Source organism: Sus scrofa, chromosome 16, assembly GCF_054392235.1.
Source record: "Sus scrofa isolate SSC_HxYL_T2T_F1_AM1 chromosome 16, Sscrofa_HxYL_maternal_Yorkshire_Landrace_v2.0, whole genome shotgun sequence".
Lineage (NCBI taxonomy): Eukaryota > Metazoa > Chordata > Mammalia > Artiodactyla > Suidae > Sus > Sus scrofa.
Genome location: NC_139398.1, coordinates 15,481,491 through 15,498,125, shown reverse-complemented (window position 1 = coordinate 15,498,125; position 16,635 = coordinate 15,481,491). Strand labels below are relative to the sequence as shown.

General features: G+C 42.1%; 1 protein-coding gene across 2 annotated transcripts in view; it reads left to right on the top strand.

The window, feature by feature from the left end:
* Window positions 1-12,854: 12,854 nt before the first annotated feature.
* Window positions 12,855-16,635, top strand: part of DNAH5 (dynein axonemal heavy chain 5) — a 319,273-nt gene continuing 315,492 nt past the window's right edge. The window contains exon 1 of one of the 2 annotated variants that reach the window (XM_085001716.1): window positions 12,855-13,027. In XM_085001716.1, the coding sequence (XP_084857842.1) occupies window positions 13,016-13,027 (12 nt within the window). In that variant the 5' untranslated portion in view covers window positions 12,855-13,015. Of the gene's footprint in view, window positions 13,044-16,635 lie in introns of both variants that reach the window. The other variant, XM_085001717.1, reaches the window with a different exon arrangement.

Here is a 16,635-nt window from a genome sequence, read left to right as displayed (position 1 = left end):
AAGACAGAATAATAGGAGAAAAGAAAAAAAAAAAAGTTCAATTACTTACGTTGGGAGGCCTCATAGCTCAGGACCCAAACAAATGACCAAAGCAGGCATTTTTATACCTTTTAAATAAAGAAACAATGACTCTGTGAAAAATTGACAAGACAAAGAAACTCAGGCTTGGGTACTAATTAGGGAAGGAATTAAGCAGAATGTGTTTACATAGCCTTCTCAGCCCTGAATTCCCTATCTTTGCTGATAAGGATGTTTTCCTGCTTCCTGGTGCAGAGACGGTGCATTTCACGTGGGAGATTTACTTCCTACTTTCATGGGAACTGAGAGGAGGGTCAGAGTGTCCTTCCTGTACCAGCTGTTTCTATAGTAACTTCAACTCCAAATAATCCATATGTCACTTTGGCCTATTTGGGGGCAGGCTGACCTGAACCGCATCAGTACAAGGTTTAGCGCTTTTAAATAGACACAGCAACGAGGCCTAGGATAGCAAAGCGTTGCCTAGCAGGTGTCCTGAGGGAATCAGATTTGATGACTCTATAAGAATGCTTTCCAATTAATGTATCAATGATTTATGAATATGTAGTTCTCTGGAGCACTGACAAATATTTAAAAAGTGTAATTACTTACTGAAGGATTCAATAGGCTGTATTTTTTCCCCCCACATAAATTTGGCATACACCATTCATTTACTCAGCAAATCCCTTCTTTACAAATAATGAAAAGATACACGAGCCCAGCCCTTGTTTGTGCTAATACAAATATCCAGTTTTGTGGAGTCGGAATTAGGAGACTTTGTACATTTAGAGTCTTGAGGTCATTTATCTGCATGTTTACCTAAACACGCCGGGTTTGCTAAGGTCACCTTAGAAGGAGCAGGGATCCCCTAAGATCTTAGCACACCATTCTTGTCCTGGTGAGCAAAACTTAAATGAATGCATAGTGGTTGCTCAATAGTAGCAATGGCAAGTGACAAAAAATGAGATTCATTTAAGTTTTAAAAATTAAAGTAAAATATCAGTTTTATTTGTCTTAATTCATGGCTTAAGTCCAATTTTGTAATTAAATTACTTAATTTTTTTTCTTTCCAGATCGACCTTGACCGTATCTAAGAGTCCTGGGATAAAGACAATGACGGCAGCCTGACTGCTGATCAGTCATCAGTGCTCACATCTGCGGTCTATGGGTCAAATAAGGAATTGGTTTCAGAGAAGTTGTAGTATGTTTGGTCATTAAGGAGCATAGACATATTTCTTGAACTGAAATGTCTTTATTTGTTCAAGAAATTTAATGGACTTTCAACTGACAGTTCAAAAAAAGGGGCAAAGGTTGTGACTTGCCCTCCTGCCCCCAGCTCCTGGATATGGCTAGCATCTACATGTTTAGATTCATAAGTGAATGAAGAAATAAATGGGGAGGTTTCTTGTTGTGGCTCAGTGGGTTAAGAACCTAGCTAGTATCCATGAGGATGCAGGTTCCTTCCCTGGCCTCACTCGGTGGGTTAAGGATGCAACGATGCCTCAAGTTGTACTGTAGGTCGCAGATGCAGCTTGAGTCTGGCATTGCTGCAGCTATGGTAGGGCCTCAACTGCAGCTCCAACTTGACCCCTAGCCTGGGAACTTCCATATGCCACGGGGTACGACTATAAAAAGAAAAAAAAAAAAAAAAGAAAAAGAAAGAAATGAAATGTTATGGTGTGAAATGGAGGTTGGAAAAGTGAGAAGCGAGATTTCACATCCTTGGAGAGGACACCCCTCCTGAGTTTCCACCCACTCACAGCCTTCCTTCCTTCAGCGTGGGTCTCTAGGCCATGTAGGCTCTACCGGCCAGGGCTGATTGGGTCCGGGTGATTGTTAGGGCCAAGATTTTCTCTCTAGGAATTGGGGTTAAGACATGCCCTCTGCTGAGTGCTTGAACTAGGGACTAGTAAACTGGGGCATCCTGGGCAGCAATCTCCTGCCATGTGCATCTTGCTGTTGCATGGAGAGGCAAGCTTTGTAAGGAGAGCTATAGAGAGAGGCAGGAGCTAGGGAGCAGGTCTCACTGAGACAGTTGCCCTCAGGGTGCTTCCATCCTGCCTCGGGCTACTTCCATTCCCCTGGATCCTCTTTTGTCCCGCCTACTCTGTGCTTAACCCATTTGAGTGCGTTGCTCTTATTTATTTATTTATTTATTTATTTATTTATTTATTTTTCTTTGTAGGGCTGCACCTGTTGCATATGGGAACTCCTGACTAGGGGTCGAAACATAGCTGCAGCTGCAGGCCAGACCCCTAGCCTGGGAACTTCCATATGCCACGGGGTACGACTATCAGCAACGCCATAGCAACGCCAGATCCAAACGACATCTGCTACCTACACCACAGCTCAGGGCAATGCCAGATCCTTACCCACTGAGTGAGGCCAGGGATGGAACTTGCATCCTCATGGGTACTAGACGGACTCTTAACCCGATGAGCCACAACGGGAACCCTGCCTGTTGCTGTTACTTTTCTTTGAAACAGCTTGACATTTTGAAATTCACTTTCCCTTTCTGGCTTGAGTTTTCAGAAAGGAGACTATAGACTATGAAGGATGTCAGAGACATGTGATGAAGTCTCCTCTTTGTTGGCAGAAGACATTTTTTAAGTGCCCAATTCTAAGAATTCTCTGGCATTTTTCTTCCCGATATTCCTCCCCCAGTGTAATCCTGTGAAGGAGTGTAATTCTATGGTTATTTCTGTCGATGGTGGATGATATACATAATGTTTTCCAAATTAAAAATGGCAACTGAGAAAGAAAACTGTCCCAAACAAGGTATTGGGAGATATGTATGCATACATTGAGACACACTTTATAACTCCTGGGAAATAATTAGCATTAATGAGCAATTTCCTGAGAGCCTTTAAGGAGGTAAAGATATCCTTTTGGTAAGTTATATGTCTATTTACCCACCCATCTGACCATCTGCCTTTTTAGGAGTCAGGTTACTAGGCATATTTGGTATTGTATCATATCAAAGTTTAACTCAAAACATCTAAAAGCATGATTTTTATATAAATATAAAACAGCACATGCCAAAAATTTGTTTCACGCATTAGTGAGAGATCCAGCTAGTTTAAAAATTATGGGAAATATTGAATATCATCAATGGAAAAATGCTGACAATCATGTAAAACTAGTTAATGTTCTGCATGACAAGGAAATGGTAGCTTTGTGATTATGTTTTCTTGCAGATAGAAATCATTTCATTTTTCCAGGACAGAAATCTTCTAGTTTACCTGTAACCTAAGAATCTGTACCTTCGTTAATGGTAATAATTCAGATACAGGTGTATTCTTCTGAAGAGTTAAGTAATCCTTGGGTGGGCTAATTATTAAATGATTTTCCACTCTAAGAATGAAAAATCACATAGCTTCTTTCTTTCTTAGTTTCAAGCTTTGGAAAAAATTTAACAGCCACTTTTTTTTTTTTCCTATAAATATCTCTAACAGAAGGGATATCTGAATTGGCTGGCTCTTCTCTTGTGGAAAATTTGAAATAAAGCTTTTTACACATGCTCTTTTCAATTTGACTAAAAAACTGCTTTAACACTTCAATATTAAAAATTATTAGTAAGGTCATCCAAGTGCCAGAAAGCAGCTGTTTCTTTGAAAGATTATTTCATTTGTTTTTTGATAATCTGAGGCCATACCCAAATGCACAAACTAAAATATACAATGTAAAGTCAATTTAAATAACAAGAAACTCTTCATGTATTTACATCATTTTTATTTTTCATCATTGATTTTTTTCAAACATGTAAGTAATGAATTGGCTATATTCAGATATTGGTGGAAAATATTGTTCTGATTAAAAAGTAACTCCTTTTTATAAAGCATTATTATTTTATTAGAACATTGCACCTTGGCAAAAAACAAATGTAGTTTTATTATATATATTTCATGCTAGCATTTAACACATCGTAATTGCCTTGTTTCATTTTACCATCAGATATTGAGGTCTGTAAATTGGTTTTTGTGGGTACTACATTTTCCATCTTTAGATAGAAATATTTTGGTAAATTATGATTCTATAAATATAAACTACAATGGAAAATTCTTTTCTTTTTTTTTTTTTTTTTGTTTTTCAGGGCCGCACTAGCGGCATGTGGAGGTTCCCAGGATAGGGGTCTAATCAGAGCTACAGCTGCCAGCCTACGCCAGAGCCATAGCAACACCAGATCTGAGCCGTGTCTTCGACCTACACCACAGCTCATGGCAACGCTGGATCCTTAACCCACTGAACAAGGCCAGGGATCAAACCCGCAACCTCATGGTTCCTAGTCGGATTCGTTTCCACTGCGGCACAATGGGAACTCCGGAAAATTCTTTTCTGCTTCTTTTTCAGTGCATACTTTTTTAGTTTAATCCTTCTGTGACAGTGTTATGTTTTACCAGATTAAAAAAAGCATTCAGGAGTTCCCATCGTGGCTCAGTGGTTAACGAATCCGACTAGAAACCATGAGGTTGTGGGTTTGATCCCTGGCCTTGCTCAGTGGGTTAAGGCTCCGACGTTGCTGTGGCTGTGGCGTAGGCCTGCAGCAACAGCTCTGATTAGACCCCTAGCCTGGAAACCTCCATATGCCATGGGTGTGGCCCTAGAAAGGACAAACAAACAAAAAAAGCATTCATCCTGTGTGTTTAACTTTCCATGTTATAAGACTTTATTTTTAGTAGAAAGTCTAAATTTTAATGATACAAATATTCGTATCATTAAAATTTTGCAAATAATGCACTGCAAAATACATATCTCTTACTTTTTTGGTATTGGATTACTGGTGGGCAGCTGATAATTGTTGAAAAGCTTAAGAGGCCTTTCCATCGTGGCTCAGTGTAACAAACCTGACTAGTATCCACCAGGATTCAGTTTTTTTTTTTTTTGTCTTTTTTTTTGCTATTTCTTTGGGCCGCTCCTACCGCATATGGAGGTTCCCAGGCTAGGGGTCGAATCGGAGCTGTAGCCACCGGCCTACGCCAGAGCCACAGCAACGCGGGATCCGAGCCGCGTCTGCGACCTACACCACAGCTCAGGGCAACGCCGGATCGTTAACCCACTGAGCAAGGGCAGGGACTGAACCCGCAACCTCATGGTTCCTAGTCGGATTCGTTAACCACTGCGCCACGACGGGAACTCCAGGATTCAGTTTTGATCCCTGGCCTCGCTCAGTGGGTGAAGTATCCGGTATTGCCATTGCTGAGGCGTGGGCCACACATGTGGCCCTGAAAAGAAAAAAAGAAAAAAAAAAAAAAAAAAGGCCTTAAGAGCAAAGCTGAGGTTTCCCTGAGGAAGAAGGTATTTTGCCTGTGAGCTAGAGCTTCAGCTTCTGGCCAGGCATTTCCAACCTGATCCTCCTGAGAGCCTGCCCTCAGGATTCCAGGCTTGCCAGCCCCCACAATTGTGGAAGCCAGTTCTTTGAACTAGATCACTTTATGGATATAATCTATATAGTTTGCATATGTCTGTGTGCACACATGTGCGTGTGTGTGTTTACAGATGTGTATGTTCTACTAGTGCAGTTTCTCTGATAGAACTCTGACTGCTACACCTTTGAAACTGGTGAAAAAACTAGGAACTTGTGAACTGCTCCTGTTTTCCCTAGGAAGAGATTCCCTTTGAAGAGCTTAACTCTTTAAAATTTGCCCTCCAAATCCGAAAAGTTTATATTTTCTATGCTACTTTAAATCTCTACTTCCTTACTTCTATAATTCTATTCATTAGTATTTCTAAACTTCAATAAAGTTCATTACACACACGGCAGCTTCAGGTGAATGTTACTAAGGGGACTTAGAGGATGGGGCAGGAACCAATGTGTAGCTGTTGAAATCAGGGTTCTCAATCACAAGCAGTAGAAATTTACTACAGTGGATTGAAACAAACAAACAAAAAGAATTATTAAAAGGACAATTGGGCAGCTCAGAATAGCTGAGAAAGTTGGACAGCGATGCCTGGGAAATGGCCAGGAGGATTTATCAGCAGCAGCCAGAACCAGTCAGACCACCTGTCACAAAACAATGCCTGTTGAGGGTATTGCTGCCTCCCTGATCGACTGCTGGATGCACTGCTTTTGGAGCCACCACTGCCATGACCGCCTAGGAAGTTCAATCAATGTGGTTTCTGTCGCCCTCCACCAAAAGGCATTCTCTACTGTCCTGCATTTTTGGGTCACCAGCTCCTTGTTCAAGCCCAAGATTGGTACAATTGATTAGTCATGCCTGAGTTACCTTATGATGCCCTAGCTGTAAGGAGGCCTGGAGAAATATTAGGTACTTTTGGTTTCTATGTGGGAGAGAGAGCTCTGCCTGATGGGAAATTCTCCAAATACAGGGAGGGGATTTGGGTGGGGGTCAAAGAGGACAAATGTCTAGTACAGTGCCTTCTGGCACCACCCCTCTGTGGAAGCCAGAATGACTGTAGAAGCCTGGACTCCAAGGAGCAGTCATGCTGGAGCACCTAGCTGTTAGCAATGGAGAAGTAGAGCTGGGGGAGATTGGGAGGAGCAGGCAGGGCCCCCAGGTGGCTGGAGGCACCTAAAGAAGTTGCCCTTGAGCCTCTTGGACCATGTAGGGCCAGAGGGAAAAAGGCATCCAAGGCACAGAGCTGCTTGGCCAACACCCACAGATCCTTAAAGGAGCATCTCTGAATGATCTTTGCAGAGAGGAGCCATGACTGCAGCCCTTCTCATTACCACCAGGCAAAAGCATCCCTGGCTAACCTCCAGGTACCTGCTCAGCTTCCAGCAGGACTGACTCCCACCTGTGCCTGGAAGCTTTTCTTGGCTCATCTTACCAAATAGGGAGGACGTCCCTGCTTCAGCCTTCAAGAGTGTTTGTAAGCCCTCCTAGCATCTACCTGCAAAATGGAGAGTGGGATTCTGGACAGCCAGGGAGATGGTAGCGGTCATGGAGTAGAAGAGATGCCACGCACACAGCATCTGTACTTGGCTGGATCTGAACAAAACCAGCTAGAGAGTTTATTTATGGACTGTCTGACTCCTGTTACACCTTCTGTCCTCAGGTTGGGACGGTCATGAAAGTTACCCCTAGTTTGAAACCATCCAATTTATAACTCATGCTTATAAAATAATATTGGCCCACAAAAAAATCTAATGGTTGGCAGTTGCCTTATCACTTAGAAATGTTTTCAGTTGGAGGGAAAAGGAAACACTACATACAAAGCTTTAAACAAATGGAGGTTTAATTTCCCATCTGACAAGGGGTCTGTAAATAGCAGTTGCTATTGTTGGTTCAGAGTCAAAGACATTAAAGGTACCATTTTTGTAATTCAAAGCACTTGCTCCTCATGGTCATTACAATGGATTGAATATTTGCGTCCCCCTAAATTTCATATGTTGAAACCCAAATCCCAGTATGATGTTATTAAAAGCTGGGGTCTTTGGGTGGTAATTAGGTCATGAGGGTGGAGTCCTCATATGGGGTGAGTGCCCTGATAAGAAGAAGCCAGTTGGGTAACTGGCTCTATATCTGTTGCGTGAGGGCATTATGAGAAGTCGGCATCTTATAACCTAGAAGAGAGCTCTCATCAGAACCATACCAGAGTTCCTGTCGTGGCTCAGTGGTTAACAAATCCGACTAGGAGCCATGAGGTTGCAGATTCGATCCCTGGCCTTGCTCAGTGGGTTAAGGATCTGGCATTGCTGTGAGCTGTGGTGTAGGTTGCAGACACAGCTTGGATCCCGAGTTGCTGTGGCTGTGGTGTAGGCCAGTGGCTACAGCTCCGATTAGACCCCTAGCTTGGGAACCTCCACATGCGACGGGTGTGGCCCTAGAAAAGAGAGAAAAAAAAAAAAAAAAAAAAGAAAAGAACCAGACCATGCTGGTACCTTAATTTGGGACTTCCAGCCCCTAGAACTATGAGAAATAACTGACGGACACAGTCATCATTTAGTTGATTGCAACAGCTCCAGGCATCACGGTGGCCTTCCGCAAGAAAGTGTGAATAGGACAGTCAGATTTGCCCCTTTCCTGAGGGGATCAAAGGCATTTGCAGGAGCCCGAGTAGACTGCCATTTATGGTTCATCAGCCAGAAACATGTCACACAGCCATCTATAAGTACGAGGGGTCCTGGGAAACATTTACCATTTCCTGCATTTTTGGAAAGGTAGATGCTACTTAGCCAACCTCATTCTTCTTAATGAGACTGAAAAAATGTATGGGTAAGCCAACCAACAATGACTTCTATTGTCAAGTTTTATAATTTGACTTAACATTGATTTGCTAACTGATAACCCCTTCACTGTCTGTTGATGCTTGCTAGCCTACAATTTAGGAGATTCAACAAAAGTTTCCCCTCTAAATTATGGGAGTAAGTTGGTTAACAAAATTCTATGCAGTAATCAATGTCTTTAAAATTAAATTTACCTTTATATTGCTTTAGTGACAAATACAATCAATTTCATGCAATGCTACACTGCTGACAGAGCATATTGTAAAGCATTGAGATTTTGAAAATCAGATATGGAGAAAAAATGAATACTTTTGAAGTCTTGAAATATAAAGCAGTACAAAGAGACTTAGTTTCTAGTCCTGTCTCAGTCAATGTAGAGCTAGGTGGCCTTTGGAAAGTTGATCTTTGTTTTCTTTTCCATAGAGTTATAATCTTTTCCATAAAATATTGTAATCTACATTGGTTATTATCAGACCTGAAATTTCATGGGTCTGTGTAATTAGTCTTGATGTCTATGATTCTATGTGGGAGAACAATAAATAAATTGCTGTGTTCATTCATTTGGTCTTCTTAAATTCAGGAGCCATTTTTTTGGAATTTTATTATATTTATACTTGTATAACCATCATCACAACCCAATTTTAGAACAGTTCCATCCCAAACCCCCAAGTCCACCTTCCCTCCCCACAACCTGTCCCCTCTGGTAACCAAAATTTTTTCCAAGTCTGTTTATATTCTGCAAACAGCTTCATTCATATCCTTTTTTAAGACTCCATATATTAGTGACATCACATGACTTCTGCAAGAGCTATTTTCTGAGCACCTACTGTGTATTGGGTAACTGCTGTACCAAGAATGAATTTCTTGTTAAAAGACCAATTTTTGGGGGGCCATATTTGCAGCATACAAAAATTCCTGGGCCAGGGATGAAACCCATGCCACAGCAGTGACCTGAGCCACAGCAGTGACAACACCAGATCCTTAATTCACTGAGCCATCAGGGAACTCCTAAAAGACCATTTTAAGTGGAGGTTTTAGTTTGAGGTTAACTTTAAAATCATTTAGGAAAAAAATTGATTTATTTTCCTTAAAGCAGGTTCATCCAGCTCCTTCTCCGGTGGGGTCGTTTCTAGCCATGGTCGGAGGGGGCAGGATCTAAGGAAATTGCAGGGTCTTTTGGCTCAAGCATCATCTCTGCCACCCCATCATCTCACTTAAGGGTCCTATTGCTGGGCTGACTCCATCTCCAGAAGGTCAATTTTAAGCATGCGGTTACAGGAGGGGCGGGAGAACTGACTGATAGCTATCTTCCCAACAACTACTAAGTGTTGGGATTGATCTAGAATATTAATCAGGAAACCTGAAGGGGGTCCTCTGAGGGTGGTGCCCAGGGCAAGAAGTCCTGGACCCCTGTGGCTGGGGAAGGTCTGGGACCCAGGCAGGACCCAAGGAGGTCTGCTCTTGCTTGGGGATCCTGAGCAACAGATATCACTCTGAAAGCAAAGAATAATTTTTAGAAGTTCCCACTGTGGCGTAGTGGGTAAGAATCCAACTGCAGCAGCTTGGGTCACTGTGGAGGGGACGGTTTGCTCCCTGGCCTGGAACAAAGGATCTGACTTTGCCATAGCTGCCCTGTAGGTCACGGCTGCTGCTCAGTTCAATCCCTGGCCTGGGAACTTCCCTATGCTGTCTATTAATAAATAAATAAATAAATAAAAGAATTTTTAGCAGGAACAGAAGAGCACAGACAAAAATGTCTAGTTCACAATTTTGCCTAAGGTGGCACAGACCAAGGAACTATAGGACAGTATTGAATGTATTAACCCTGGCTTTCTTCTGAAATTGGCCACGTCTGTGTTGGTCTGCCATCATCCCTGTAAGTGCCTCTCTCCTTCTGCCCCTCACCTGCAGTACCTGTCACCTCAGCACAGGCATACCTCATTTTATTGCTTTCTTGGGCTTTGCAGATAGTCCTGCTTTCTTTTCTTTTAAAAATGAAGCTTTCATGGACTTGGAGAAGAGACTTGTGGCTGCCTGATGGGAGGGGGAGGGAGTGGGAGGGATCGGGAGCTTGGGCTTATCAGACACAACTTAGAATAGATTTACAAGGAGATCCTGCTGAATAGCATTGAGAACTATGTCTAGATACTCATGTTGCAACAGAACAAAGGGTGGGGGAAAAACTGTAATTGCAATGTATACATGTAAGGGTAACCTGACCCCCTTGCTGTACAGTGGGAAAAAAAAAAAAAAATAAATAAAATTGAAGGTTTATGGCAACATTGTGTGCAGCAAGTCTTACTGGTGCGCCTCTTCCAACAGCATTTACTCTGTAGTGTCTTTGTGTCATATTTTGGTCATTTTCAAAATACTTTCTTTTTTTCATCATTATTATGTTTGATACAGCGATCTGTCATCTGTGATCTTTTCAAAAGATCACAACTGGCTAAAGTTGCAGATGATGGTTAGCTGTTTTTTTTTTTAAGCAAGAAAGTATTTTTAAACTAAGATATGTTCATTGCTTGGACATTGTCTACTGCACACATAATGGACCATAGTATAGCATAGACATACATCTTATATGCACTGGAAAACCAAAAAATTCACAGGACTTAGTTTATTGCAAGATTTGCTTTACTGTTGTAGTCTAGAACTGAACCTGTGTTATCTCTGAGGTGTGCCTATATAGTCCAGAGATTAAACACAAGATGGAGCCAAGAATCAGGGATGGATGGCAAGCTCCTTCTAGTTATGTGGTCCTAGGTAAGCAGCTTCATGGCTCTGCCTTCTCTGTAATATGGGATAATAGTGATAATGGCCAAGTTTAGAGGGTATGTTAAGATACAATGATTTAATGCACCATCATGACCTAGAAGAGTGTTAACTCTCATTTCCCCTACCCACTAAGGACATGCTTTTGGGATGCTTTCCTGGCCAAAGTGAATTTTCATCTCTGTTAAAAGAATAACTCTTTTGAGAGTTCCCATCGTGGCTCAGTGGTTAAGAAATCCGACTAGGAGTCATGAGGTTGCAGGTTTGATCCCTGGCCTCCCTCAGTGCGTTAAGGATCCAGCGTTGCCATGAGCTGTGGTGTAGGTTGCAGACTCGGCTCAGATCTGGCGTTGCTGTGGCTCTGATTAGACCCCTAGACTGGGAACCTTCATATGCCACGGGTGCAGCCCTAGAAAAGACAAAACTGGCTTAAAACTCTTCTCAGGTGATTACTAGGTACACGATTACCTTTGGCAATATGCTAATGAGAAAAGCAGGATGATGACACTCCCTGAGTGAGCAGGAGCAGATAGGGCCCAGCTGCTTTGAGTCCTAGACCAGCAATTCTCTTTAGGCTAACATGCAGGGCATCACATGGCAGAGACTGCCTTTTGTAGGCAAAGTTACAGAAATTACCTATAACGTCAGGCAATTAAACTGTCATTTCTTTCTATGCAACTTTGCTGTGAACGTAAAACTGCCATAAGTAATAAAATTTAGCAATAAAAAACAAGATAGAACCACACCAGAGTCATTTTTAATTTTCTTACTTTCTGAAGTGTCTAGAATTTATACTGCTTAAGGAATTCTTTTCCTAGTAAAAGTCTGCACAATTGTTGAAAAGCTAATCGGTATTTAGTAGCCCTTATGAACAGATGCAATCTTCTCTCTTCCATGGAGATTTGGAGCTGGTCTTCCTAGGGTTTGTATAGGAAACCTGAACTATTTCATACAGTAGCCTCCAGCCATATTAGCTATTGAGCATTTGAAATTCAACTGGTCTGATTTGAAAAACGCTGTAGTGAAATATACACATAAAAATTTGAGGATGTGGTATGATGAAAAGAATGTAAAATATCTCATGAACAATTACCACACTGATAATATGTTGAAATAATATTTTGGATATATTGGGATAAATAAAACATTATTGGAATTAATTTCATCTGTTTCTTTTTACTTTTTAAAATGTGGCTCCCAGAAGCTATAAACTGAGACATATGGCAAACACTATATTTCTAATAGACAGTCCTACTCCCAATTAGAGAGGACAGTTTGAAGACATGAAATAGTTATATTCTTTGTAAAGCCTTTTAGGTCAAAGTTCCTGGGAACTTCACATAGGCCAATGCAGGTACTGTTCTGACAGGTAGACAGCATTTAGGAAATTATCTTTGTCGCCTCCAGGTTAGTAACAACTCAAAGTTAAATATTTCCAGTGAGTTCTAGGCTGGAGAATGAGCTGTGACGGTACCTGACACAGAAGCAACAAGAAGAGCCACAGTATGAGTCAAAATTGTGGTAAGCTGTGCGAATTAAAGTTGAAACATTCTAAATCTCATTTTGAGCATTTTTTTTCTCCTGAAGCTAGAAACATACAATTCCGCAAACAAATTCCAAAAGAGTGGACTTGGCCATGCCACAAGTAGTGTTCAGCTTAGAGCCAAGGAAACTTAATGGAAAATAGCCAAGAAATAGCATCTGGGGCTCAGCCGTCCAAAGCTTTGGATTTCTGCTCTTGGAGAGCTGGCTCCGAGCACGCTGCGGTATATGTGGTGCTGGACTCCAGGACCCGGGGAGGCGCTGGAGCCCCAGGAGCAGGAGGAAGGAACCTGGTCCAGGCGGAGCAAAGCTCGTCGCTATGGCAACCGCGTGAGCCGCAAACACCCCAGCTAGCCCAGCGAGAAGCAGCCCTGAGGGAACACCAGGAAGCGGCGCGGGCTGGGGACAGCAGCGGGGACGACAGAGCCCAGCACTGGCCGGTCGGCCGGCTGGCTCCCACCTGCGACGTGTCCCTGCGGAGCGCCGGAGCGCAGCGCCATGGACAAGCTGGTACTGTGTGTTCTAGGTCCGCGCGGCTCCCACGCCCCACGCGCCCCGCTGCGGCGCATGCGCGGCCTTTGAACTACCAAGAGTTCGGGGCTCCGTGGGGTCCCCGCGGGGAGGAGCGGGTTTCTGTTCTGGGCTGCGACTTCAGGGCGTGGGGCCTGAAAGTGGTTTCGTGAGCTTGTGGGGCTAGAGTGGCTGGTTTTTGAGTTTTTGCATTTCTTCTCAGGAGGTGGTGGTCAAAAATTGCTAAAGTATAGGTTCGGAGACTATCTCTCCTGTTTATCTTCAGCTTGCTGTGGAAAGGTCACTAGTGGCCTGCTTTGAGGACCCAAGCAACCCACTGTCCCACAACGAGCATCAAATATATCCAGGTGGGGCGAGGCCGCTTTTGTGTGAAGTTTGTTGGCTGTTACTACCTCTCATTAGTCCTTGGGTTTGGACAGAAGCAAATGTTTAGTTCCCTTGGAGAGAGGGAGAGAGAGAGAGAGACGGATGGTGTGCAGAGAAAGCCCCATTTGGTAGTTTCCTTGTGTCTCTTACCTTTGCCTCCGTGCACAGCAGGTGAACAATGGCTAGAAAGGAACTCTTCATTTAAATCAGGTTTTGCTTCTTTTGGCTTTGCCCTCTCCCTCTTAAATGAATATTGTGTTACTGAAAAAAAACAAAAAAAACAAAAAAAAAAAAACAAACTCCACCGACACCTAGACTGGGAATCTCCTCCATATACCGTGGGTGAGGCCCTAAAAAACAAAACAAAACAACAACAACAACAAAAACAACAACAAAAACTCCAGGTACTCTTCAAGAGTGATTGCATTATACATTTTTTTTTTCATGAACACTATCTATATAGCTGTATTACTATAGGGCTCTATTATGCTAATCAACAAAATATGCAGCCTGCCATGATTTAATAAACATAAATTTATACTTATTTCAGAGCAGCGTGTATAGTTTATGTGTATAATACTGCAACATTTTCCTATCCTCTGTAGATACTTATCTTGCACAAAATTACTAGTTTTAGTCTTGTGAGCATGTTGCTATGCTAGATTCATATTAATGTTCTTATTTTCATATAACTTAAATGTCATAAATACTTGGAATTTCCAATATAACTACTTAGTGTTTCATTAAGACAAATACTCATTAGTTCATTTTAGTCTTTTCAGTGACTCTTTTACCTTTTTTCTGTCCAGGAAAATAGAGACCCTGAAATGACAGATGCCATTGCTATGGCTAATACCAATAAACCAATGACTTCTTATATGCCTTAATTTAAAATCCATATATTATATAATCTTACATAAATTTATCAAGTTTACCAAGTTTATACCCTGTAAGGATATAAAACATGGCATTAGTCTTATACCATGTTCTTATATTTTAATAATTGCGCAAGGATATAAAACATGGCATTAGTCTTATACCATGTTCTTATATTTTAGTAATTGCGCTCACTTTGTATTGAAAGTAGGCCACTAAAGCAATATTGTTCCATTTTTTTTGTTCTTTTTGTTTTTTTTTTTTTTGTCTTTTAGGGCTGCATCTATGGCATATGGAGGTTCCCAGGCGAGGGGTCAAATTGGAGCTGCAGCTGCCGGCCTACACCAGAGCCACAGGAACTTGGGATCTGAGCTGCATCTGTGGCTTACACCACAGCTCACGGCAGTGCTGGATCACTGAGGGAGGCCAGGGATCAAACCCGTGTCCTTATGGATGCTAGTCAGATTTGATAACCGCTGAGTCATGATGGGAACTCCTTGTTCCAATTTTATAAAAATCAAAAAGGTATTTAATATGGGAGTACCTGTTGTGGCTTAGTGGTTTAAGAACCCAACATAGTCTCCTGGTTTCCATCCCTGGCCTTGCTGGGTTGGGGATCCCGCATTGTTGCATGCTTCTGCATAGGTTGGAGATGTGGCTTGGATCTGGCGTTGCTGCGGCTATGGTGTTGGCTGGCAGCTGTGGCTCCGATTTGACCCCAGCTCAGGGAATTTACATATGTTGCAGGCGAGGCTGTAAAAAACAAAACAAAACAAAACCAAGGTATGTAATATGTGTAGAATAAAAGTACATATACCAAAATATTGATCTTTGGCTGGTAGCATTAAAGAGGGTTTTAGTTTTCTTTCCCTCCTTTATTTAAATATTTTCATATTCATTATGTAAATTTATATTTATATATTTGAGTATAAATTATCAGTATATATTTAAGTTATATTAAGTAAAATACAGATTATGTTAAATATAAACTATGTATGTGTGTGTGTGTGTGTGTGTGTGTGTGTGTATGTGTGTGTGTATGCATACACACTCCCTGATGGTTTTTAGGAAAGGGTTTTTAAAGGCAGCATTTGGGATGAGGGCTGCAGCTCATGAACTTTCTTCTGACTGGTTGATGATGAATTAACAGGGTGATGTTTCAGGAGGTCAGCAGGTAGTCACCATCCTCTACTTGCGTGGGGGTCTTAATTTCTGCAGAACGTATCAAAGATGTACATCAAATGGTTACGCATTGATGGAGAAATAGGACTTTAAGCTATCATTACTTTCCTTGAGAAGGAGTAGGACTTTGTTTAATTTCTCATCTCTATTCTTCTTCTGCTTCTTTTTTTTTTCTTTTTAGGGCCGCACCAGAGGCATATGGACGTTCCCAGGCTAGGGGTTGAATCAGAGCTACAGCTGCTGGCCTACACCACAGCCACAGCAACTGAATCCTTAACCCACTGAGCCAGGCCAGGGATTGAACCTATACCTCGTGGATACTAGCCGGGCTTGTTACTGATGAGCCTCGATGGGAACTCCTATCATTACTTTGCTTGTTGGAGGCTTTTCCCTCATTTCTGTATCTTCTCACTTTCCTAATTAGTAACTGCAAGATTCTGTTCTTTGAGGCTTTTGTACCTGGGAAGACTCCACAAGTTCCTGCTCTGCTTCAGTATAACTTTCAGTGGTTACATTATTTAGGAAGCATAGAAACAAATGGCCCTGAAAGATATACATTGTTACAGCTGAGAAATGTGTCTTTGGAGCTTTCAATTCCCTGGGGAGGGCAGAGGACCCCTGTTCTCCCTTGTCTGAGGCTGGTAAAGCTTCAGAGAAAGGCTGCTATGAATACGGCTATTTCGAGGAATTGGTTTTTCCTGTGTAAGAAATGTCAGGAGGAAGTTTACCTGTTACATTTTCTTCTTGAGTCGCGCTAAGCTCTTTCCTGGCACTGAGCATGGTGGCTGTTTATTTATACCTCTCTGCTGTTTGCATTTGGCTTTACTCTTTGTAGCCTTACTTTTAACAAACAGACCAAAAAAAAGGGTGGAACAACTGCTCAACTCCTTACTTTGTTTATGAATAAAAACCAATACCTTCAACTTAGTAAATTGCCAACTGGGGATATTTAGGTTTCCCAGGCTGTTGAATGACTTCCTGGTGGCATTCAAGATGATGCTAGGGTCAGTGTGTCCCTCCCTGAGGGTCAGGCCCACCCCATCGCCAGATCCCACTTGGGGTTTGGTGCTTGGAATCTGAATGAATGCTTCCTTTCTGTATTAACTCCTTTGCTGAGAAAATACTTCCAGAATGAGGCTGGGATAGGAAAGATGGAATTACAG